The sequence below is a fragment of the Schistocerca serialis genome, chromosome 5 (assembly GCF_023864345.2).
Source record: "Schistocerca serialis cubense isolate TAMUIC-IGC-003099 chromosome 5, iqSchSeri2.2, whole genome shotgun sequence".
Taxonomy (NCBI): Eukaryota; Metazoa; Arthropoda; class Insecta; order Orthoptera; family Acrididae; genus Schistocerca; species Schistocerca serialis.
The window spans coordinates 825,954,566-825,979,672 of record NC_064642.1 but is presented as its reverse complement, the minus strand read 5'-3'; the positions used below and the strand labels follow the sequence as shown (position 1 = coordinate 825,979,672).

Genomic DNA, 25,107 nt, shown 5'->3' with positions numbered 1-25,107 from the left:
TCACACATTTGTGGAACTTAATCGAGGGGTCAATTCGCGCACGAAATCCTGCACTGGCGCCACTTTCACAATTATGGACGGCTATACAGAGGCAGCATGCTTCAGTATTTCTGCTGGAGCCTTGGAACGGCTTATTGAGACCATGCCACGTCGAGTTCCTGCGCTACGCCAGGCAAAAGGAGGTCCCACACCACATTAGGAAGTATCCCAGAGCTTTTACCACCTCAGTGTATGAGTAGTCCACTCAGTGACACACACCAACATGTAGCGCATGTCTGTGCTCCACTTGGGGGAGTACTGGAGTGTACGCTGTCAGTGTGGCGCCGTCATCAGTGCACCTCGCTAACACCTGTTGGTGGAGTGCAGCAGCCCCGCGGCCCCGCTGTTGCAGAGCGACGCGCTGCGGCTGTCGGCCTACAGCTGCGCCTGGCCGGGGGCTGGCGGCCGCTTCCAGCGCTCCCTGTGCATCGTGATGGCGCGCGTCCAGAGGCCCCTCTGCCTCACCGCCGCCAAGCTCTACAAGATCTCCCGACAGACCTTCCTCGTGGTGCGTACTCAACACTAACTCATGGCCCCCGCTATACCGCTGACAATTCAAAGGATGTAAAACTACGAAATTTTATATACACTACTGGTCATTAAAATTGCTACACCAAGATGAAATGCAGATGATAAACGGTTATTCATTGGATATGTGATTACATTTTCACGCAATTTGGGTGCATAGATCCTGAGAAATCAGTACCCAGAACAACCACATCTGGCCGTAATAACGGCCTTAATACGCCTGGGCATTGAGTCAAACAGAGCTTGGATGGCGTGTACGGGTACAGCGGCCCGTGCAGCTTCAACACGATACCACAGTTCATCAAGAGTAGTGACTGGCGAATTGTGACGAGCCAGTTGCTAGGCCACTATTGACCAGACGTTTTCAATTGGTGAGAGATCTGGAGAATGTGCTGGCCAGGGCAGCAGTCGAACATTTTCTGTATCCAGAAAGGCCCGTACAGGACTTGCAACATGCAGTCGTGCATTATCCTGCTGAAATGTAGGGCTTCGCAGGAATCGAGTGAAGGGTAGAGCCACGGGTCGTAACACATCTGAAATGTAACGTCCACTGTTCAAAGTGCCGTCAATGCGAACAAGTGGTGACCGAGACGTGTAACCAATGGCACCCCATACCATATGGCGATGACGAATACACGCTTCCAATGTGCGTTCACTGCGATGTCGCCAATCACGGATGCGACCATCATGATGCTGTAAACAGAATCTGGATTCATCCGGAAAAATGACATTTTGCCATTCGTGCACCCAGGTTCGTCGTTGAGTACACCATCGCAGGCGCTCCTGTCTGTGATGCAGCGTGAAGGGTAACCGCGGCCACGGTCTCCGAGCTGATAGTCAATGCTGCTGCAAACGTCGTCGAACTATTCGTGCAGATGGTTGTTGTCTTGCAAACGTCCCCATCTGTTGACTTAGGGATGGAGACGTGGCTGCACGATCCGTTACAGTCATGCGGATTAGATGTCTGTCATGTCGACTGCTAGTGATACGGGACCGTTGAGATCCAGGACGGCGTTCCGTATTACCCTCCAGAACCCACCGATTCCATATTCTGCTAACGGTCATTGGATCTCGACCAACGCGAGCAACAATGTCGCGATACGATAAACCGCAATCGCGATAGGCTACAATCCGACCTTTATCAAAGTCGGAAAGGTGATGGTACGCACTTCTCCTCCTTACACGAGGCATCACAACAACGTTTTACCAGGCAACGCCGGTCAACTGCTGTTTGTGTATGAGAAGTCGATTGGAAACTTTCCTCATGTCAGCACGTTGTAGGTGTCGCCACCGGCGTCAACCTTGTGTGGATGATCTGAAAAGCTAATCATTTGCATATCACAGCACCTTCTTCCTGTCGGTTAAATTTCGCGTCCGTAGCACGTCATCTTCGTGGTGTAGTGATTTTAATGGCCTGTAGTGTATTATCCATGTAAAATATAATAGGATGAATATACGATTAATTTTGTGGGTGAGTGGGGATCTATTTTTTTCACTTGTGTTCTGACTTATTTGAAGAGGGCTGCTATAAAATCCTATCCTGTGCCAACCTCTCCATCTCACAGCATCACTTGCAACCTACGCCCTCAGTTATTTACTGGACATATTCCAGTCTGTCTTCCTGTACTGCACCATGGGAGTTATTCCCGCACATCCTATCACGTGTCCTATCATCCTGTCCCTTCTTCTTGCCACTGTTTTCCATACATACCCTTTCTCCCTGATTCTCCACAGAACTCACTCATTTCTTATCTTATGAGGCCACCTATTTTTCTACATACTTCTGTAGCACCACATCTTAGATGCACCGATTATATTCTGTTATGGTTTTCCCACTTTCAGTATTTCACTAACATTCAATACTGTCCTCTGAATGTACATTCACAGAAACTTCTTCCTCTAAATAAGGCCGATGTTTGATATAGTAGACTTCACTTGACCAAGGATGCCCCTTTTCGCCAGTGCCACTCCGCTTTTTATATCCTCCTTGCTCCGTATCTCATGAGTTATTTTGCTGCCTAGACAGCAGAATTCCTTTACTTCATTAAGCTCGTGATCACCTATTTCGGTGTCAAGTTTCTCGTTGTTCTCATTTATGCTGCTTCTCATTACTTTCGTCTTCTTTCATTTTCTCTCAATCCACATTTTGTGGTCATGAGACTGTTCACTCCGTTCAGCGTTTTCACTAACGATAGCAATATCCATCAGCGAATCCTATCATTGATATCATTTCACCCCGGATTTTAATCAAACTCTTGAGCCTTTCTTTTGTTCTGTCATTCCTTCATTCATGTACAAATCGATCACTAGGGGCGAAAATCTATATCCCTGTCGTACACTCTTTCAATCAGAGAGCTTGTTTCTTGTATATGTTTTATATAACCCGACTTTCGGCATAGCTTATCCATAGTTTCTTGCACCGTTTTACATACTTTTTCCACATGTATAAATCCTATTAACGAGCTTTAATTTGTTTCACGCTTACTTCTGTTATCAACCGCAACTTCAGAACTACCTCTCTGGTCCCTTTACCTTTCCCGAGTCACTCCTTCCGACAGTAATTTCTTTTTGATTTCTTCACATTTTGCCTTGGCTGTCCTGCACCTCTTATTTATTTCATTCCTCAGGGATTTATATTAATCTATTCCTGTTGCAAGCTCCCTTATGACGACACTACTAATTTTGTTTGCATTTCGTTAACTCTGCCTGTCTGTTCTGTATATACTCATTATTATTGAATTTATAATGGCAGGCTAAGAAGGGAGTTGCTTACTTCTAATTGCAGGAATTTTCGTCCTTTTTATATGGCATGCTGTGATAAAAGATCTTGGACATACTCTTATTATCGTGTACGTAACCTTCTCTGACTATTCCTCCCGTTAATAGACTAAGGTTTTGCCCACCTATGTTTTCACAACAGTCCATCACCGAATGAACTTTATTCCTGGGTGTTGTTTTTCACCTACGGATATTTTATACGGTCGCAACCGATAACGCAGTAGGAATATGGGGGAGTCACAGACAACTACGTGTTGGCCTGAACTAATCCTGTGCCAAGAACTTAAGATAAGGGCAGCCTAAACGTAAGTGCTATTAACGTGACTCTTTCTTCAGGCGATAAACGGAAGTTGCTTTCAAATTAAAAGCTATTTTTATTTTTGATTAATCTGTTTGCATTTTGCTCTGATTGTTGCCAGCATCATATTTAAAGTACCAGGGAAGCAGGTTGCTAGCCTTACTTGCCCCGAGTCCCATTGGGTTTTACCCCTAACGGCTGAGGGACTAACCGGTGGATTTGGTAGTCTTTGCCGTATGAGCATAAAGGTGACCACGACTCAGAATATGTCCGAGATGCCTAGCCTTATTCCAAAGTAACTGGTATCCCGACTGTCAGGACCACTTACTTGGCCACTCATACGTTGCCCGTGGTTCATGAACTAGGTCATGACTACAGGAACCCACACCATGAACTTGGGAAGGCAGGGGAACCAGATCTGTCATTGACTATATAATAACAGATCAGGAATTCAGGAAGGATGTGAGGGACACACGTGTATTCAGGGGATTCTTCGATGACACTGATCATTATTTAATCTGCAGTGAAATTGAGATTGTGAGGCCGAAAGTGCAGGAGGTCAGGTCCATATGTAGGAGGATAAGAGTGGAGAAACTTCAGGATAAGGAAATCAGGCACAAGTACATAACAGCGATCTCAGAAAGGTACCAGTTAGTTGAATGTTGTCAATTACAGTCATTGGAAAAGGAATGGACAAGGTACAGGGACACAGTACTAGAAGTGGCTAAAGAATGTCTTGGAACAGTAGTGTGTAAAAGTAGGATGAAGCAAACAGCTTGGTGGAATGATACAGTCAAGGCAGCCTGTAAAAGGAAAAAGAAGGCGTATCAAAAATGGCTACATACCAGGACCCAGGTAGACAGAGAAAGTTATGTTGAAGAAAGAAACAAAGCCAAACAGATAATTGCAGCATCCAAGAAGAAATCGTGGGAAGACTTTGGAAACAGGTTGGAGACTATGGGTCAAGCTGCTGGAAAACCATTCTGGAGTGTAATTAGCAGTCTTCGAAAGGGAGGTAAGAAGGAAATGACCAGTATTTTGGACAGGTCAGGAAAACTGCTGGTGAATCCTGTGGATGCCTTGGGCAGATGGAGGGAATATTTTGAAGAGTTGCTCAATGTAGGTGAAAATGCGATCAGTAATGTTTCAGATTTCGAGGTAGAATGGGATAGGAATGATGATGGAAATAGGATCACATTTGAGGAAGTGGAAGAAATGGTCAATAGATTGCAGTGCAATAAAGCGGCTGGGGTGGATGAAATTAAGTCGGAACTCATCAAATACAGTGGAATGTCAGGTCTTAAATGGCTACACAGGATAATTGAAATGGCCTGGGAGTTGGGACAGGTTCCATCAGACTGGACAAAAGCAGTAATCACACCAATCTTTAAACATGGAAACAGAAAAGATTGTAACAACTACAGAGGTATCTCTTTAATCAGCGTTGTGGGTAAAATCTTCTCAGGTATTGTTGAAAGGAAAGTGCGAGTATTAGTTGAGGACCAATTGGATGAAAATCAGTGTGGGTTTAGGCCTCTTAGAGGTTGTCAGGACCAGATCTTTAGCTTACGGCAAATAATGGAGAAGTGTTATGAGTGGAACAGGGAATTGTATCTATGCTTTATAGATCTAGAAAAGGCATATGACCGGGTTCCTAGGAGGAAGTTATTGTCTGTTCTACAAGATTATGGAATAGGAGGCAAACTTTTGCAAGCAATTAAAGGTCTTTACATGGATAGTCAGGCAGCAGTTAGAGATGACGGTAAATTGAGTTCATGGTTCAGAGTAGTTTCAGGGGTAAGACAAGGCTGCAACCTGTCTCCACTGTTGTTCATATTATTTATGGATCATATGTTGAAAACAATAGACTGGCTGGGCGAGATTAAGATATGTGAACACAAAATAAGCAGTCTTGCATATGCGGATGACTTAGTTGTGATGGCAGATTCGATTGAAAGTTTGCAAAGTAATATTTCAGAGCTAGATCAGAAATGTAAGGACTATGGTATGAAGATTAGCATCTCCAAAACGAAAGTAATGTCAGTGGGAAAGAAATATAAACGGATTGAGTGCCAAATAGGAGGAACAAAGGTAGAACAGGTGGACGGTTTCAAGTACTTAGGATGCATATTCTCACAGGATGGCAACATAGAGAAAGAACTGGAAGCGAGGTGTAGCAAAGCTAATGCAGTGAGCGCTCAGCTACGATCTACTCTCTTCTGCAAGAAGGAAGTCAGTACCAAGAGTAAGTTATCTGTGCACCGTTCAATCTTTCGACCAACTTTGTTGTATGGGAGCGAAAGCTGGGTGGATTCAGGTTACCTTATCAACAAGGTTGAGGTTACGGATATGAAAGTAGCTAGGATGATTGCAGGTACTAGTAGATGGGAACAATGGCAGGAGGGTGTCCACAATGAGGAAATCAAAGAAAAACTGGGAATGAACTCTATAGATGTAGCAGTCAGGGCGAACAGGCTTAGATGGTGGGGTCATGTTACACGCATGGGAGAAGCAAGGTTACCCAAGAGACTCATGGAATCAGCAGTAGAGGGTAGGAGGAGTCGGGGCAGACCGAGGAGAAGGTACCTGGATTCGGTTAAGAATGATTTTGAAGTAATAGGTTTAACATCAGAAGAGGCACCAATGTTAGCACTGAATAGGGGATCATGGAGGAACTGTATAAGGGGGCCTATGCTCCAGACTGAAGGCTGAAAGGCATATTCAGTCTTAAATGATGATGATGATGATTAATCTGTTTGCATTTGATAGTTTGACGAAAATTCATGGTACTGTTTGCGAAATTCTATTTCACAATATCTCACCTGAGAATTACAAGCCGTGTTGGCTTCAATTTGCATAGTCCTATGGGGAAGGGAAAGTTTTGGAGAGCACTTAGTCACTGTCCTATTTTAAAGACAGGCATTCACATGCACTAAGTAATGATCACGGGCAATCAAATATCGACAGCATTTTGGTGAGAAGATTCTTTTTATTTTTTTTATTTTTTTTGTTCATAGATGGCATCGAGCACGATTTTGTGGCGGCATACTGCTAGCTTGAAGCGCTTGTAAAGAAACGGACTCGTCTCACAAAACGCGCACTCGGTACAAATTTTGAATAAAACATTCCGACATCGTTACAAGATAATTTAAAAATGTTCATCAATAATAGTAGGCAAGCTGTAACATTTCTTACTACGTTTAACGGAGATTTAGATTTGAATTTATGGACCGCTTGGTCGCACCTAATGGAAATCACTTTCTCAGATTACTCCATATCCGATTGATTCGACTAAAAATCGTAATCGGTCCCTAAATAATTATCACTGAAACATCTATCACTAGGAAACTGGTGAGTTTAACAAATAAGTGAAATTCAAATACCTTTGTCCCTTATTTGACACAGCCGTTCTGAGGGAACGTCCGGTCGCTCACCTATCCTCAAACACTCCCCGCTACAAATGGCCGTGCTGAGCCCTCTCGGACCGGCCCAAGGTGGTGGGGGAAGCCCGTGACCAACCTCGGTGGGAAAACTTTTTAGCTTTTACACATCTTTGGCCAAGCCCTCCTGTTCCTGCTCTTTACCTTCCACTGACAGCATTTAAGTTGGTAAAATATTCACAAACCTACCACTTCTCCGGTTCGTCTGCTACCACATTCAAAACATATACTTGGAAGGAGAGACAGCATTGGTCGTATTTTTTTGTTTTGTTAACCGCAAAATCGATTTTCGGTCACTTACTGACCATCTTCAGTGCTGTAATATACAATTTAAATTGGCAGGCACTGGTGTCAACAAGCTTGTTGACACCAGTGCCTACCAATTTAAATTGTATATTACAGCACTGAAGATGGTCACTAAGTGACCGAAAATCGATTTTGCGGTTAATAAAACAAAAACCAAAAAAATACGACCAATGCTGTCTCTCATTCCAAGTATATCCATTATCTGGTCGTGGTGCACAGGACACTCCATGGAGTAGCCAATCAATAACATTCAAAACATTCATATATGACCACACACATTAAGGAGGGGTGAAAAAAGGCAATGAACGACACAGGACGTGCACACTGGAATGAAAATAAAATACGTTGACCCATAATTACTCCACAGGCATGTGGTATTTGGGTTCAAAATGGTTCAAATGGCTCTGAGCACTATGGGACTTAACATCTGAGGCCATCAGTCCCCTAGAACTTAGAACTACTTAAACCTAACTAACCTAAGGACATCACACACATCCATGCCCGAGGCAGGATTCGAACCTGCGACCGTAGCGGTCGTGCGGTTCCAGACTGGAGCGCCTAGAACTGCTCGGCCACCCTGGCCGGCTGGTATTTGGGGCTGAGATTACTCCACAGTTAATTAATTACGTAAAAGATGAATTTATGCTGATAGTTGCGTATCAGATAGTATGAATATATATTGGAGCACTGATTTTAGTCATGGAACTGCACCAGTTGTGATATTGCATCACCCAATACCTGTAGAAATAAAAAATGGATAGGGGTTATTCTTCCAATGTAAGGATAATTCCATTCTTTTTCTTTTTAAGAAAATTTTGTTCTTAGAATAGCTGTGGTCACAGAATGGGCATTATAATCGACCTTGTGACACAATTCTTCTACAAGTACAGTCAAATTGTCCTCAGATGAGGTGAAATTTCACTACATGTAGGTATGCCTCTTGTGAGGTGGAAATAACATATTATATGTTTGTTAACAAATAAGAATTTGCCACGAAAGCGGTTTAAAATGAATAACATAAACATAAATTCGGAGATATCCCTCTAAAGAGGTTTCAATACCACAGTTAACAAAACATACTATCAATCATTTATTTAATATTGGTTAATATTTATCCTAAAGCGAGATTAAAGTTCAATATAGAGCAGGCAGTTCTCAACAGTGTACCTCCACTGAGGTTTAACGTATTTAAATACATAATGGTCAGTGAAATAGGAGCTAAAATTCGAAACTTTTCTGCAACATCTTGTTGTGGCATGGTTCCATATCCTTATTTAAAATTACTATTACTCTTACCACACGTAAAAACATTACGTAGTTTAATCTGGTTGCGACTGGAATTCAATGTAAACTCAATAAAATTGTAGTTGGTATTCACAGTCGTAAAAATTTTTTTTAAGGACATCATCTTTACGCCAGTGACTGTTATAAGTTTTTATTACATTATTGCAATTTCGGCCTTTCGCCGTTATCGAGTGCTGTTGAAAAATACAGAATATTTTAAAAAAATATTTTACAGATTCATTATCTCGACGTTGTGCCAATTATACAAGACATTTTAACTATGTAGCCATTTTACTGAGATACTATGGCTTTAAGCCATGTCAACGTAATGCAAGCGGACACATTTGCATATCTTCTTTTTCCGTTATTTTGTTATTTTAAAACTTTGTACAAAAGGTAGGCCGGCAGCGGCCTATCTATGCTGCTCTTCGGCCATATAAAACCAGAGAACAGATAACATGTAGACAGATATATAGAAAATATCGGGTGATCAAAAAGTCAGTATAAATTTGAAAACTGAATAAATCACGGAATAATGTAGCTAGAGATGTATAAATTGACACACATGCTTGGAATGACATGGGATTTTATTAGAACCAAAAAAATACAAACGTTCAAAAATGTCCGACAGATGGCGATTCATCTGATCAGAATAGCAATAATTAGCATAACAAAGTAAGACAAAGCAAAGATGATGTTCTTTACCGGAAATGCTCAATATGTCCACCATCATTCCTCAACAATAGCTGTAGTCGAGTAATAATGTTGTGAACAGCACTGTAAAGCATGTCTGGAGTTATGGTGAGGCATTGGCGTCGGATGTTGTCTTTCAGCATCCCTAGAGATGTCGGTCGATCACAATACACTTGCGACTTCAGGTAACCCCAAAGCCAATAATCGTACGGACTGAGGTCTTGGGACCTGGGAGGCCAAGCATGACGAAAGTGGCGGCTGAGCACACGATCATCACCAAACGATGCGCGCAAGAGATCTTTCACGTCCTGCAATATGGAGTGTTTTCTTTGGTTCTAATAAAACCCCATGTCGTTCCAAACATGCGTGCCAATTTTTACCTCTCTATCTACATTATTCCGTGATTTATTAAGTTTTCAAATTTATACTGACTTTTTGATCACCCGGTATGAATATGATAAAACAGGTAACACACTTAATGAGAATAACGAAGTCGTTTAAACTGAAGACACTGAATTGCATAAGCAAGTGCAATCGTATACGAAGGCACAATGAGTACACTGTCGAATGGTGGAGGATACTGAAGAGACACAAGTGCACTGGAATGGAGAAACACTGCACAGAAAACACTGATGCACTGGGACCTGCACACACTACCATGCGACATAAAGGGGTGGGGGGTCTGCTACAGGGAATAGGGGAGGGTAGGAGGGAGGTGGGGAGGACGCCACTGGGAGAGAAGAAGTGAAGGGAGGGGAGAGGGTAGGTTTGGGTGTGGAAGCCCAGGGGGAGGGGGGAAGGGAGTGAAGAGAGGGAAGGAAGATAGGAGGGAGACAAGGGAAAGAGGGATCCCTGGAGGAAGACTAAGGAGGAGGAAGGGGAGGATTAAATCTGGTAGGAGGGGTAGATGGAGGGGACAAGGGCATTATCCAGGAGGGGGGTTGGCGGAAACCACCTTGGGCAAGGGTGTGGAGGGTGGTAAGATGGAGAGCAGGTGGGATGCAGGAGTACAGACGCGGCAGCGGATTGGGGTGGGAAAGGACAGGAGGGACAAGTGGGTGAGGAGGATCACGTTTATGGGAGGTGTAAAGGATCCGTATCCATTCAAGGAAGAGGAGGAGGTGTGGGAAAGGAATTAAGTCATAGAGGGGCCGCGTGGGGGATGGGAGACGGTTGCTACAGGTGAGGCGGAGCACATGGCGTTCCAGGATTTGAAGGGACTTCTAGTAGATAGGAGGGGCAGAGATCCAGGTGGGATGCACAGCCCTGACAATATTACACACTATACCTAAAGGAAGAGTTATGAGGGTCCTTGAAGACACGGAAATATACAAGGTTCTCAAAAATGATCCTGGTAATCTTCTAAATGACCAAAGCAACTTGAGAAACAAACGATTCTTCTTAGATAATTTGTACTCGATTTTACGATGCACGCACTAACAGCAGCTCAGACTTAGGCTCAGGTTAACGTATTAATTCAGTGTATTATGAATTTAATACAACGAAGAATATTAATGCAGTGTAGTATGAATTTTATAAAATAACGAACTCCCGTCAAAACGACATTGTACACTTTTTTACGATTTAGGCTACTGTTTTACTCTTTGATGCTGGTAGCGCGATTTACGTGATTGACATAGAGAAGACGTACTATATTGTATTTTCATATTACTTTCGTTTGCTACGTCGATGATCAATTTATGTACTGAAAATGCATGTAATGCTGACAAAATGTTTCGCCAGCTGTGTTGGATTTAAGCGAGGGTGGTTCCATGGTAGCGTGCTACTGATTCGGTAGCACATGGGGTACTGCATGACATCTCACTACCTCTGTCAGTTTGGTTATATAGCATTAATACAATAAACCTATGCGGTAATAATATACATCCTGTACAAATTTAACAGCAAGAGTTACGCATAACGATGTTTAACCCTTATATGTGTAATTCGACATATAGTCCGCACATTTATTCATGATGTTTTAAAAATGAGTCCCATAAGATTTTATGTATAACGATGTATAACCCTTGTGTATGTAATTCGATGTGTAATTCTCACGTTTATGTATGATGGTTTAACAATAAGTCACATAAGATTTTATAGCAGACTATGTAATTGTGCAATGAGGTCATACTCTTTGCTTCCTAGTACAGTTGTTGGACTGCAATGGCGCTCCACATATAGCAAAACAATATCTGTAAACCGTTTATGCCCCAAAATGGTTATCAGTAGTCTGCAAACAGTAGTCTGCAGCTCTGGTCTAATGCATTTGTCACTAGTGATGGTTTAACGAACATGTGCGCTTACAGATTATGTTGTTTTACGATGTTTGATTACATGTGCTTGCACTGTGTAACAACATCACAAGTGTGTTTAACAGTATTGAGAACGTCATACAAACCTTGATCTTTTTGCTGCGTGGTGTAACCAGTGGCTCCTGAAAATCAATCCTTCAAAGACCCAGGCAATCATCGTAGGTTGTACCACTCGCTCCTTCCGACTCCTTGATGTCTCCCTTACTATCTGCACCCATCCTGTTCACCTTTCCCCCACCCTCACCTACCTTGGCCTCACAATTGACTGTCAACTCACCTGGATCCTCATCCCTGCTCTGTCCCATCCAAAGCCCACAACTGTGTCCGACTTCTCAAACTCCTCTCTGGCTGGACATGGGGTTGAACCCCTCTACCATTCTCCACACCTACAAATCCTGTTACGCCAGTCCCACCTGGATATCCGCCTCCCCCCCCCCCCCCAAATTCTATAAGTCCCTCCAGATTCTCCAGCACCAAGCACTCCGCCTCACCTTCCGTATACACCTCCCATCCCCCATGCGTATCCTCCACAACCTGATTCCTTTCTCCCATCTGCTCATTTTCCTCAAACATATCCATGTCCTCTACACCTCCTGCTGCCTTGATCCCCCTCATCCCCTGGTTGCTCCTCCTCTCCAACACCCACTCTCTGCTACTCCTTCACCATTGTGTCCCCCCTACCCTCCACCCCAACACTCTTCTTGTCCTTTCCCGAAAATGCCCTCTCTCCCTCCATTTCCTATCAACTCTGATCCCCTCCCTTCCTCTTTCCATCTTCCCCCTTCCATCCTGTTTTTCTCCCACCTACCCTCTCTGCCTCCCTTCTCTTTCCTGAATCCTTTTGAATTCCCCTCCTCTGCCTTTCCCCACTCCCTCTCACGTCTGCCCTGCCCCCTCCCTCTTTTGAGTCCACTCCCTCCATCAGCTCCTTCCCCCACTTCGTTTTCTCTCTCCTTCCCCCTTTTTCTCCCCCCCCCCCCCCATCTGACCTTGGCTGTGGTGTGACATCTTCTTGCCTACTTTTTAGTGCAGTGTTTTAAATGTGTGTTCAGTGTTGTGCGTCTTTTCCAAAGTGTTGCGAACAGAAATCATACTGCCACTGGGTGCGATTTTTATATTTCTTGCAGACAGAAACCAGACTGGCGCCGTGTTTTTTTTTTAATTGTCTGTCTATTGTTTTACCTGTCTGCTTCCTGTGTATTTTATTAGCATTGCTCCTTTGTCTTATGTTTTACCTTCGACAATTTTCCACCATTTTAAAATTTAAGTCACAGTTTTTATCGCCTGCTTTTATTGTTTAATCTTCTTCTTCTGGTTTCCAAATTCTGTAAGCTGAAGAGCGTTGTACTAAGCTGCTGCCAAGCCCGCATCCTTGGGGAGGAATTGAAACTCAATAAAGGAAAAAAAAAGACATACAAATCCCTTCATCGGCTTCCCCCCTTTTTTCCCCATCCTCTCCTCCACCTTTTTCCCTTTCATCGGTCTGGGTTCTCCCCCACGCCCCCCATCTGCCACCATGTCGCCTCTACAGTGCTGTTTTAAGCGAGTGTTCAGTGTTGTGCGTCCCCTGTCATTGTTGCAAACAGCCACCATATTGTCACTAGTTGTGTTTTTATCTCATGCGAGCAGAAACCAGAGAGTCGCCATGTTTTTTAATACTGCCTGTCTCCTTCCTGTGTGTCTTCATCCGCATCGTCAACGCCGTATTTTTATATTTTAAGTTCTGCAACTTTATCCATTTTACTGTTATTAACAAAATCACCGTTTTATCGCCTTTTTATATTGTTTGTTCTTTCACCATTGTTTGTTTAACATTTCTTTCGACTGTAGAGCAGTGTATTAAGCGGCTGTCAGCACGCCCGTCCCCAGGTGGGGGAATCTAAAATCAATAAAGAAGAAAAAAAAAAAAAAAAAAGAGAACGACATACAAGTGTGTCAGGTTGATGTGACTTAAAGCCATGATATGTAAGTAAGATGGCTACATAGTTAATATATTTTATCACAGCATGCCATATAACAAGTAGGAAAAATCCTGCTATCAAAAGTAAGCAAATCCCTTCTTAGCCTGCCATTATAAATTCAATAATAGTGAGTATATATAGAACAGACAGGCAGAGTTAACGAACTGCTAACAAAAAAGTATTGTCGTCATAAGGGAGCTCGCATGTGGTCGACCCTTAGCCAGGATTTTCATTGGAACTCCTGTTTCTTCCGATTGCGCAGTCAGTAGTGATAGAATATACTAATCAAACCTCTTTTTCAGGCATCCACAATTCAGTTTTGTGTCGTGTTACAGCATCGATAACGATGTTGAAATCACAGCGTTGCTGGTGCGACAGACACCAGTGCTGGTGTGCAGGGGTGCACAAAAGAGCACACCGGCGGGCTCGAGTCCTCCGAGCAGGCGGGGGTGGCCGGGAGCACGCTTCCGCAAGGTCAAACTCAGAACCGGGCGGCGTGAGTAGAAGGCGCGCAACCAATATTCGCGGTTACCGGTGGTACCGACAATGATATCTTAGGAGAAATTCTTAAACTCGTGCAAGTACAAGACCGTAACTTGGAGCAGCAGAAACAAAGTTCGGAAGAACAGAAACGAGTTTCGGAAGATTTAACAAACATAATTGGTGCCATAGCAGAAGACTTGAATAAACAGTTCGATAGGCAGGAACAAAGATTTGGGGAACAAACACAAAAGTTTGGTCAACTCGAAACCCGCGTGAATGCGTTGGTGACAGAGAATCAATCAAGTAAAAGGGGCATAAGTACCGAAGTCGGTAAAATACGAGAAGATATGGAGGAAATTACCGAGCGAATAGAAAATCGAATCGACTTGCAAGGGCGCTCTGAGATTGTAGTAAATCCGTAAGAAGTTAAATAAGCCACAGAACGCGTATGTGAAGAGCACTTGGAAACTGTAACGGCACAAGTCACGCAGAAAGTAGACGTTCTGACTTTGACAGTCGAAATTGCGTCTGAGTGGAGAGAAAATGAATTTGTAGGACACTGCCTGTTGTTTAAATGACAGCGCAGAGGTGCAGTCACTATTACGATTTAAACAGACGCAGAACGACATAAATAAGAGAAACCGTGAGTTGCTAAATCACCTGATGCAAGTGAACGTGCGCGAGGGAGCCAGACGCGAAAACGTAATATATGGGGGAACGGACACAAACCAAAGTCAAGAACATGACGAACTCCGTCATATGGAAGCGCTCGTGTACAATCTCAGATCCGAGCTCCGTTAACAAAACTACGGTCACGACAACAGAAGACGAAGTCTGTCGGAAACACTTCATTTCGGTACTGTAGTACTCTGTATTCCCAGACCCAAATACTCTGCAACACCGCCGAGTTTGGATTTCAAAATTTAATGACACCCTACCTACATCATGAGGGGAGCTGTTACAAATGAAGTTCGTGTATAACCACGTGTTAGACAAAGCAGCTGTTACAAGAATTTTCATGGGAATCCAGTGTTAAATTCGAGCAGCATTTGTCTCAGAAAGGCATTCGCACCAATACCCAACAATGTTGACCAGACACTTCCAGTCGGCCAGCAGCCGTGCTATGGGGAGGCAACAACATAACGGTAGCGGGAGTGTCATAGGGAGGCGTCTTTATAGCCGATCTTAGGTGCGCCTTATTTAACACTGCTACGTCTCCTCGGCGACAAAGGCCTTCTACTGGGTTTCCCTATGACGTAGATTCCCGTCTGTCTCACTCGCACACTACAGCGCTTAGGCCTCAACAGACAATAGACGCCTATGAGTTTCCCTATCTCGTGGTGAATCTGTGCCCTTTGTGGCATCCGGCCCTGCACGACAGGGTTCGTTTCACAATTCCTGAAGGTTGACTCTTTCAGCCAAATACTTAAATGAGAGCTCGTTAACTCACAAATACGACTATATTTTTGCGACGACGATGCAATTACTGTGTCCCAGGAGCAAGATGAACGGGAGAAATTTGCAGCGAGATATCAGTGTTGTCTTGCAGTAATATTGCTGGACATACAGAAGATGTTCGAAGGTCACACCCCAGCAGTATGCAAGCAGCAGTCTACGAGAGACGCACTTCCAGGAGGACTCCAACAGTGTCTTAGTGACACTTCCTGTAGGACAGCACACGTCAAATGGAGAGGCGATTCCTTAAGGCCAACCATAGCACCACGGTTAGGCGTCTGCAGAAGGATTGTGGTAGTCTGACGGCGAGGGAACTTATGTCTTCCAGCGTAAATCTCAGGGTATGAGGGCTAAAGTAAGCCCCCAGCTGTGAGTCGTTTACAAACCACTGGAGAAACAGATCTTCCATGGAGAGACAGTAGCCGAGTGCCAACGTCTGTAACACAGATATACACCAGCAGTGTCACAGCAGTGTCATCGAGACATGTGCAATGCGGCAGCACCAACCTGATGGAGGGGCAGTTCCTTGGGGGCAACATTCAATTACAGCAGCATTCTCATAGAAAGACATCGAATCACTTTCCAACAATGTCGATGAGACACTTGCAGTAGGCCAGCAACCGTGCAATGCAGGGGCATAACTGAGCGCCAGCACAATAATACGACGTTTGCAGAGTGCCCACTGTATTGCAATGGCGATGAGATTACTTTGTCCCACGAGCAATGCGATGGGGAGAGAATAATAGAAAGCCGTCAGCTTTGTGTCGCCGAAAGTGTGCTGGACACCCAGAAGAGTTTCCATGCTTTGACCCAAGCCTTGACCAGAAGCAGTATATCAGAAATAAAATTGCAGAATGATTGCAGCCGCGTGACTGGGACTCTTGCAGGAGCCCAGTATCTGTCTAATGGATAGGCAGTTCCTGAGGGGCAGAACTGCTGTCATTGTGAGGCATCTGCAGAATGCCTGTGCTAGTACGAATGCAAAGCGGTTTATGTGTCTGAGGGTTACAGTAAGTCGACAGCTGTGCCCTGGTAACAAACTACAGGACACCCAGAAGAGGATCCTTTGTGTGACCGTAGCCAAAATCCAGCGGCAGTATCATGGATATTCACTAGCATAATGACTCGGAAGGTGTCATCTATACATAAGTAGTAGGTCATGACCTATGTGATGGAGAGGCAATAGCATCGGGGTAGTATTACTGACATGGCGAGCGCGTTTCGAAAATGCCTATTGTAGTGCAACGGCGATGCAATTTCTAGGTCCCTGCAGCAATGTGATCCACAGAGCGTTACAGGAAGCTCGGAGACAGATTATTGGAGACCCAGAACTTCCATTGTCTAATACAAGCAGCAGTATAATAGAAATACACATGCAGAACGACACCAGCAGCGTGGTAGGGACTCTTGCAGTTGCCCAGCACCTGTATCATGGAAAGGCAATTAATGAGGGGGCAGCATTAGAGTCACTGTGAGGCATCAGGAGAAAGCCTGTAATAATGCGATGGCGAAGCAATTTGTATGTCCCTGCAGCAATGCGATGGAAAGGGTGTTACAGTAAGCCTCGAACACAGATTATTGGAGACCCAGAAGGGGCTTCATGGCGAGGCCTTCCCTAATTGCCTGCAGCATTAGAATTCATGGGCACTTGGAACAGTACTATAAGAGTGTCGAGGAGACTGGTGCACCAGGCCAGCAGCCGTATCATGGAGAGGCAATAACAAAACGGTAGCGGGACTGTCATACTGACGCCATTGCAGAGTGACTGTTCTGTTGCAAAGGCGAAGAGATTGCTGTGTTCCAGTACCAAGGTAATGAGGAGAAAGTTACAACAAGTCATCAGCTTTTCCTCACAGAAAGACTGCTGGACACCCCGACGACGTTTCATGGTGAGACCCAACCAAATTTCCCGCTGCAGTCTCGGGGAAACTCACTTGAAAAATAAGCTCAGCAGTGTCAGACACACACTTGCTGTAGGCCAGTTCACGTGAGATGGAGAAGTGAGTGCTAATGGGCAGCCACAGTGTGATGGCGACGCGTATAAGAATGCCTGGCGAAGTAACTTCTGTGTCCCAGGGTCTATCTGAGGGAGTGAGAGTTACAGTAAGCCGACAGCTCGGCCTCGGTTACGAAGTATTTTACACCCAGATGTGGTATGGTGGAGAGAAAATGCATATTGATAGGAGCCGTCGCGCACAGCAGTGTGGTGGATTGACATTTGCAGTTGCCCTGAAACGGCGTGATGGACAAGCATTTTTAGAACGGCATTGGCAGGGTCACTGAAAGACCTCTGTAGAATCCTGTACTAGTGCAAAGGCGAAGCAATTTCTCTGTCCCAGCAAGAATAAAGTGGCATGAGAGATGCAGTAAGATAGGAATTCTGCATCAGACACAGGTTATTGGGCACCCAGAACAGGTTCTGTGGTGAGACCGGTGCTAAATTCCAGCATAATTCTCATAGTCATGCACTTGCAGAAATACTCCAACAATGTCGACGAGACAATTAGAGTACTCCAGCAGCCCAGCGGCCAAGTGAATGCTGTGTCAGAGGAACAATTCGATGGGGAGAGAATTATAGAAAGCCGTCAGCTGTGTGTAGCAGAAAGAATGGTAGACACCCAGAACGGATTCCACGGTGTGACCCTAGCCTAATGAAAACTACGGTACAACAGAAATACACATGCAGCAGTGTGACAGAGACTCGTGCAGTAGCTGTGCACCCTTGTGGTGGAGAGAGGCTGTCCCTGAGGGGCAGAACTAGTGTCGTGGTAAGGCGACTGCTGAATGCCTACAGTAATGCAAAGCCGAAGCAAGGTTACTGATCCAGCAACAGTAAGATGGTTCGAGAGTTAAAGAAAGTTGACAACTGTGCCTTGGAGACAGAGAAGATATTCCGTGGTGAGACACATGGTAAATTCCAGCAGCATTACCCTAGAAAGACACTCGCAAAACACTCCAACATGGTCGACGAGACACATGCAGTAGCCCAGCACCCGTCTGATGGAGGGGTAGCATTAGTGTCGGGGTAAGGTGTCTGCAGAATGCCTATAGTAGTGCAACGACGAGGCAATTTCTTTGTCCCTGCAGCAATATGATGGAGAGAGAGTTACAGTTAGCTAGATGCTTTTCTTCGATGACAGATTATTCGAGACTTAGATGAAGACGTACTTAGTCGTCAACCGCCACTATATATATATATATAGTTGTTGTGGTCTTCAGTCTTGAGACTGGTTTGATGCAGCTCTCCTATGCAAGCCTCTTCATCTCCCAGTACCTACTGCAGCCTACATCCTTCTGAATCTGCTTAGTCTATTCATCTCTTGGTCTCCCTCTACGATTTTTACCCTCCACGCTGCCCTCCAGTACTAAATTGGTGATCCCTTGATGCCTCAAAACATGTCCGACCAACTGATCCCTTCTTCCAGTCAAGTTGTGCCACGAATCCCTCTTCTCCCCAATCCTATTCAGTACCTCATCATTAGTTATGTGATCTACCCATCTAATCTTCAACATTCTTCTGTAGCACCACATTTCGAAAGCTTCTACTGTCTTCTTGCCTAAATGATTTATCGTCCATGTTTCACTTCCATACATCGCTACACTCCATACAAATACTTTCAGAAACGACTTCCTGACTCTTAAATCAATAGTCAATGTTAACAAATTTCTCTTCTTCAGAAACGCTTTCCTTGCCATTGCCAGTCTACATTTTATATCTTCTCTACTTCGACCATCATCAGTTATTTTGCTCCCCAAATAGCAAAACTCCTTTACTACTTTAAGTGTCTCATTTCCTAATCTAATTCCCTCAGCATCACCCGACTTAATTCGACTACATTCCATTATCCTCGTTTTTCTTCTGTTGATGTTCATCTTACATTCTCCTTTCAAGACACTACCCATTCCGTTCAACTGCTCTTCTGAGAACTTTGCTGTCTCTGACAGAATTACATTGTCATCGGCGAACCTCAAAGTTTTTATTTCTTCTCCATGGATTTTAATACCTACTCCGCATTTTTCTTTTGTTTTCTTTACAGCTTGCACAATATATAGATTGAATAACGCTGGTGAGAGGCTACAACCCTGTCTCACTCCCTTCCCAACCGCTGCTTCCCTATCGTGTCCCTCTACTCTTATAACCGCCATCTGGTTTCAATACAAATCGTAAATAGCCTTTCGATCCCTGTATTTTACCCCTGCCACCTTCAGAATTTGAAAGAGAGTATTCCAGTCAACATTGTCAAAAGCTTTCTCTAACTCTACAAATGCTAGAAACGTAGGTTTGTCTTTCCTTAATCTTTCTTCTAAGATAAGTCGTAAGGTCAGTATTGCCTCACGTGTTCCAATATTTTTACGGAATCCAAACTGATATTCCCCGAGGTCGGCTTCCACCAGTTTTTCCATTCGTCTGTAAAGAATTGATGTTAGTATTTTGCAGCTGTGACTTATTAAACTGATAGTTCGGTAATTTTCACTCCTGTCAACACCTGCTTTCTTTGGGATTGGAATTATTATATTCTTCTTGAAGTCAGAGGGTATTTCGCCTGTCTCATACATCTTGCTCACCAGATGGTAGAGTTTTGTCACAACTGGCTCTCCCAAGGCTGTCAATAGTTCTAATGGAATGTTGTTTACTCCGGGGGCTCTGTGTCGACTCAGATCTTTCAGTGCTCTGTCAAACTCTTCACGCAGTATCATATCTCCCATTTCATCTTCATCTACATCCTCTTCCATTTCCATAATATTGTCCTCAAGAACATCGCCCCTGTATAGACCCTCTAAACTCCTTCCACCTTTCTGCTTTCCCTTCATTTCTTAGAACTGCGTTTCCATCTGAGCTCTTGATATTCATGCAAGTGGTTCTCTTTTCTCCAAAGATCTCTTTAATTTTCCTGTAGGCAATATCTACCTTACCCCTCGTGAGATAAGCCTCTACATCCTTACGTTTGTCCTCTAGCTATCCCTGCTTAGCCATTTTGCACTTCCTGTCGATCTCATTTTTGCGACGTTTGTATTCCTTTTTGCCTGCTTCATTTACTGCATTTTTGTATTTTCTCCTTTCATCAATTAAATTCAGTATCTCTTCTGTTACCCAAGGATTTCTACTATCCCTCGTCTTTTTACCTACTTGATCCTCTGCTGCCATCACTATTACATCCCTCAAAGCTACCCATTCTTCTTCTACTGTATTTCTTTCCCCCATTGATGTCAATCGTTCCCTTATGCTCTCCCTGACACTCTGTAGAACCTCTGGTTATTTCACTTTATCCATGTCCGGTCTTCTTAAATTCCAACATTTTTTTCAGTTTCTTCAGTTTTAATCTACAGTTCATATCCAATAGATTGTGGCAGAGTCCACATTTGCCCCTGGAAATGTCTTACAATTTAAAACCTGGTTCCTAAATCTCTGTCTTACCATTATATAATCTATCTGAAACCTTCTAGTATCTCTGGGGTTTTTCCATGTATACAACATTCTTTCATGATTCTTGGCTCTGAGCACTATGAGACTTAACATCTATGGTCATCAGTCCCCTAGGACTTATAATTACTTAAACCTAACTAAGCTAAGGACATGACACAACACCCAGTCAACACGAGGCAGAGAAAATCCCAGACCCCGCCGGGAATCGAACCCGGGACATGATTCTTGAACCAAGTGTTTGCCATGATTATGTTATGCTCTGTGCAAAATTCTACCAGGCGGCTTCCTCTTTCATTTCTTAACCCTAATCCATATTCACCTACTACGTTTTCTTCTCTTCCTTTTCCTACTGTCGAATTCCAGTACCCATGACTATTAAATTTTCGTCTCCCTTCACTACCTGAATAATTTATCTCATCATACATTTCATCAATTTCTTCATCATCTGCAGAGCTAGTTGGCATATAAACTTGTACTACTGTAGTAGGCGTGGGCTTCGTGTCTATCTTGGCCACAATAATGCGTTCACTATGCTTTTTGTAGTAGGTTACCCGCACTCCTATTTTCATATTCGTTATTAAAGCTACTCCTGCATTACCCCTATTTGATTTTGTATTTATAACCCTGTATTCACCTGACCAAAAGTCTTGTTCCTCCTGCCACCGAACTTCACTAATTCCCACTATGTCTAACTTTAACCTATCCATTTCCCTTTTTAAATTTTCTAACCTACCTGCCCGATTAAGGGATCTGTCATTCCACGCTCCGTAGAACGCCAGTTTTCTTTCTCCTGATAACGGCGTCCTCTCGATTAGTCTCCGCCCTGAGATCTGAATGGGGGACTATTTTACTTCCATGCCACCATCATTTAATCATATAGTAAAGCTGCATGCCCTCGGTAAAAATTACGGCTGTAGTTTACCCTAGCTTTCAGCCGTTCGCAGTACCACAATAGCAAGGCCGTTTTGGTTAGTGTTACAAGGCCAAATCAGTCAATCATCCAGACTGTTGCCCCTGCAACTACTGAAAAGGCTGCTGCCCTCTTCAGGAAACACGCTTGTCTGGCCTCTCAACAGATACCCCTTCGTTGTGGTTGCACCTACGGTACGGCTATCTGTTGAGGCACGCAAGCCTCCCCACCAACGGCAAGGTCCATGGTTTGTATATATATATATATATATATATATATATATATATATATATATATATATATACGGTGGTCAGAAAATGTCTGAAACGCTTGTCGTGATGTTGTAGGTCAGATTGTACTTAGACATAAATGTTAAGGAAAAAATGCGATACCTTGCACCGTTTCCGAGTTATTTAGCATTGATGTTAGCCGATACGGTCGTTGCGCGCGCGAATTCGTTTCTGCTAACCAAACAAAGCACTCGTTAGGTAACACTGCCCTTGGCAGGCCGCTTGAATGTGAGCGCGCGATGCCCCGGTTGGCTAACTTCAATGCTAAATAACTCGGAACCGGCGCAACGTATCGCATTTTTGTCTAAACATTTATGTCTCAGTACAATCTGCCCTACAACATCACAACATGCGTTTCAGACGTTTTCTGACCACCCTATATATATACTGGGTGAGTCACCTAACGTTACCGCTGGATATATTTCGTAAACCACATCAAATACTGACGAACCGATTCCACAGACCGAACGTGACGAGAGGGGCTAGTGTAATTGTTTAATACAAACCATACAAAAATGCACGGAAGTATGTTTTTTAACACAAACCTACGTTTTTTAAATGGAACCACGTTAGTTTTGTTAGCACATCTGAACATATAAACAAATACGTAATCAGTGCCGTTTGTTGCACTGTAAAATGTTAATTACATCCGGAGATATTGTAACCTAAAGTTGACGCTTGAAACCTCCGACGTTCAGTTGCGTGTTGTAACAAACACGGGCCACGGTCGGCGAGCAGTATCTGCAGGGACATGTTTACGATGACGACCGTGTTTACGAGTGTGGCTGTAGTGCACTGTTGTGGTTTGGTCTAGCTGTCGCAGTGTCCGCATGTAGCGCTTACTGCTATTGTTATTCTGCGTTTGTCTCCGCACGCAGACCAGCTGTAGTACACCGTGTTACCAGACGTCTGTGATAGCGTAGTGTTGTAGGAACTGTGACCATGGTGTATTCGAACTCTGAAAAGGCGGAGATGATACTCATCTATGGTGAGTGTCGACGAAATGCAGCTGAAGCCTGCAGGGTGTATGCAGAACGGTACCCGGACAGAGAGCATCCAACGTGCCGCACATTGCAAAACATCTACCGCCAACTGTATGCAACAGGTATGGTCGTAGCACGCAAACGGGTCCGTAACAGGCCCGTCACAGGAGAAGCGGGTCCAGTTGGTGTGTTAGCTGCTGTTGCCATGAACCCACACATGAGTACACGGGACATTGCGAGAGCCGGTGGACTGAGTCAAAGTAGTGTCATGCGCATACTGCATCGTCACCGCTTTCAACCGTTTCATGTGTCGCTACATCAGCTATCACATGGTGATGACTTTAATCATCGAGTGCAATTCTGTGCGGCCACGTCTACTCGTGTTTCCTGACTGCTCAGCGATGCAGAATCACCATGTGGATGCTCCTAGGATCATACAGGTTGGTATACTCCGTTTGAATACGTAACAAGAAAAAAATGGTCTAGAATAGACGACTTACTTCCTCTGGGAAAATAAGGCTGGACTAGGGTATGTATGCAAGTATACAGACAATAATTTCTTTACTCGATCTGAGCGTGAGATTGAGATGTACGGGTAATCGACAAGGCTGGTGCGATGTACCCTGTTCCAAGCATTGTACAGTGGCTCGCGGCGTATTTGTTTTATATGTGGAATGTCTGCAGGTCATAAAGTTGTTCGCAAGCAGATTGGAAGTTTTGTGTTGTTAATGGAAGTTGACCTGAACGTAAATAAATCTACTGCACATTGGTAGGAGTAGAAATCCAATACACTGTCATCGGAAGCGTTAAGTACCTAGTAGTAAGCAGCTGGAGGGAGCTGAAGAAGAATGCGAATGCTTATGCTGGGTTCGGCTCCATTTGCTAGAATCCTAAGGGAAGCAGCCCAAATATTGTGGACTGGTCGCCGAGTTAAAGTAGAGTACGTCAGGCTCAAATTCACTTGCACTGATTTTTAAGGGGGTCTAACCTACCCTCTAAGAAGTGACGGTGTAGGAAGCTAGTTTCCACAATTTCTCCTGGCGTGTCACCTGGAGACTTTGGCACTACACTTTGGACCGAGATGTTAGACTCACTAAATAACGGCTGCTGCTGGAAGAAACATCGTTATTGATTTGGTGTGGCTCGTATTGGTTCGTTAATTGGATCTCGATGCTGTTCATGACACAAGTTTATGGCTTGTAGGAAATAAACTAACGTTATATCACAGTAAGACTCAGCTTTTACAGTTTCTAACACAATTCAATATAACCTAACGTTTTAATATCACAGGATGTGCATATGATTAGTGAGGTGTTCAGATAGATAGTAAACTGTTGTGGAAAACCCACGGTCAAGATCTTGTTCAAATTATTAATGCTGCCATTTTTACTATTCGAACGGTTTTTGAAGTTAATGATCGTTCAACACGAAAATTAGTCTACTTTACTTATTTTCATTCGCTTATGTCGTGTGGTATTATATTTTGGAGTAACTCTTCCCTTTCTGAAAGGATATTTTTGGCTCGTAAACGGCGGTTTGGGCAAGAAGTGGTGTAAGTTCACGAACCTCTTGTCGACCCCTCTTCACGAGTCTGGATATTATGCATTGACCTCTCAATACATATGTTCCTTACGGTCATTTCTTGTTAATAGTATTAACTTATTACCAAGAATAAGCAGCTTTCACTCAGTTAATATTCTGCAGAAATCCAACCTGCTTTTGGATCGGACTTTGTGCTGAAAGGGGTGCACTATACTGCTGAATCCAATTTAAATAAGCTACACCTCGAATTCAAAAGTCTTAGCAGTAATCCACGCGCTTTCAAATCGATATTGAAAAGTTTCCTCATGGGTCACTCCTATTCTGTAGGGGAGTTCCTTGAAAAATAAAGCTGGTTCTTGTTGTTTTGTTGATAGCGT

The 25,107-nt window shown here is 43.8% G+C and overlaps 1 protein-coding gene across 1 annotated transcript in view; it reads left to right on the top strand.

Moving 5' to 3' along the window:
- Positions 1-25,107, top strand: part of LOC126481302 (odorant receptor Or2-like) — a 113,123-nt gene that overhangs the window by 80,032 nt on the left and 7,984 nt on the right. The window contains exon 5 of the mRNA XM_050104954.1: positions 392-547. Coding sequence (XP_049960911.1) covers positions 392-547 — 156 coding nt within the window. The remainder of the gene's footprint in view (positions 1-391; positions 548-25,107) is intronic.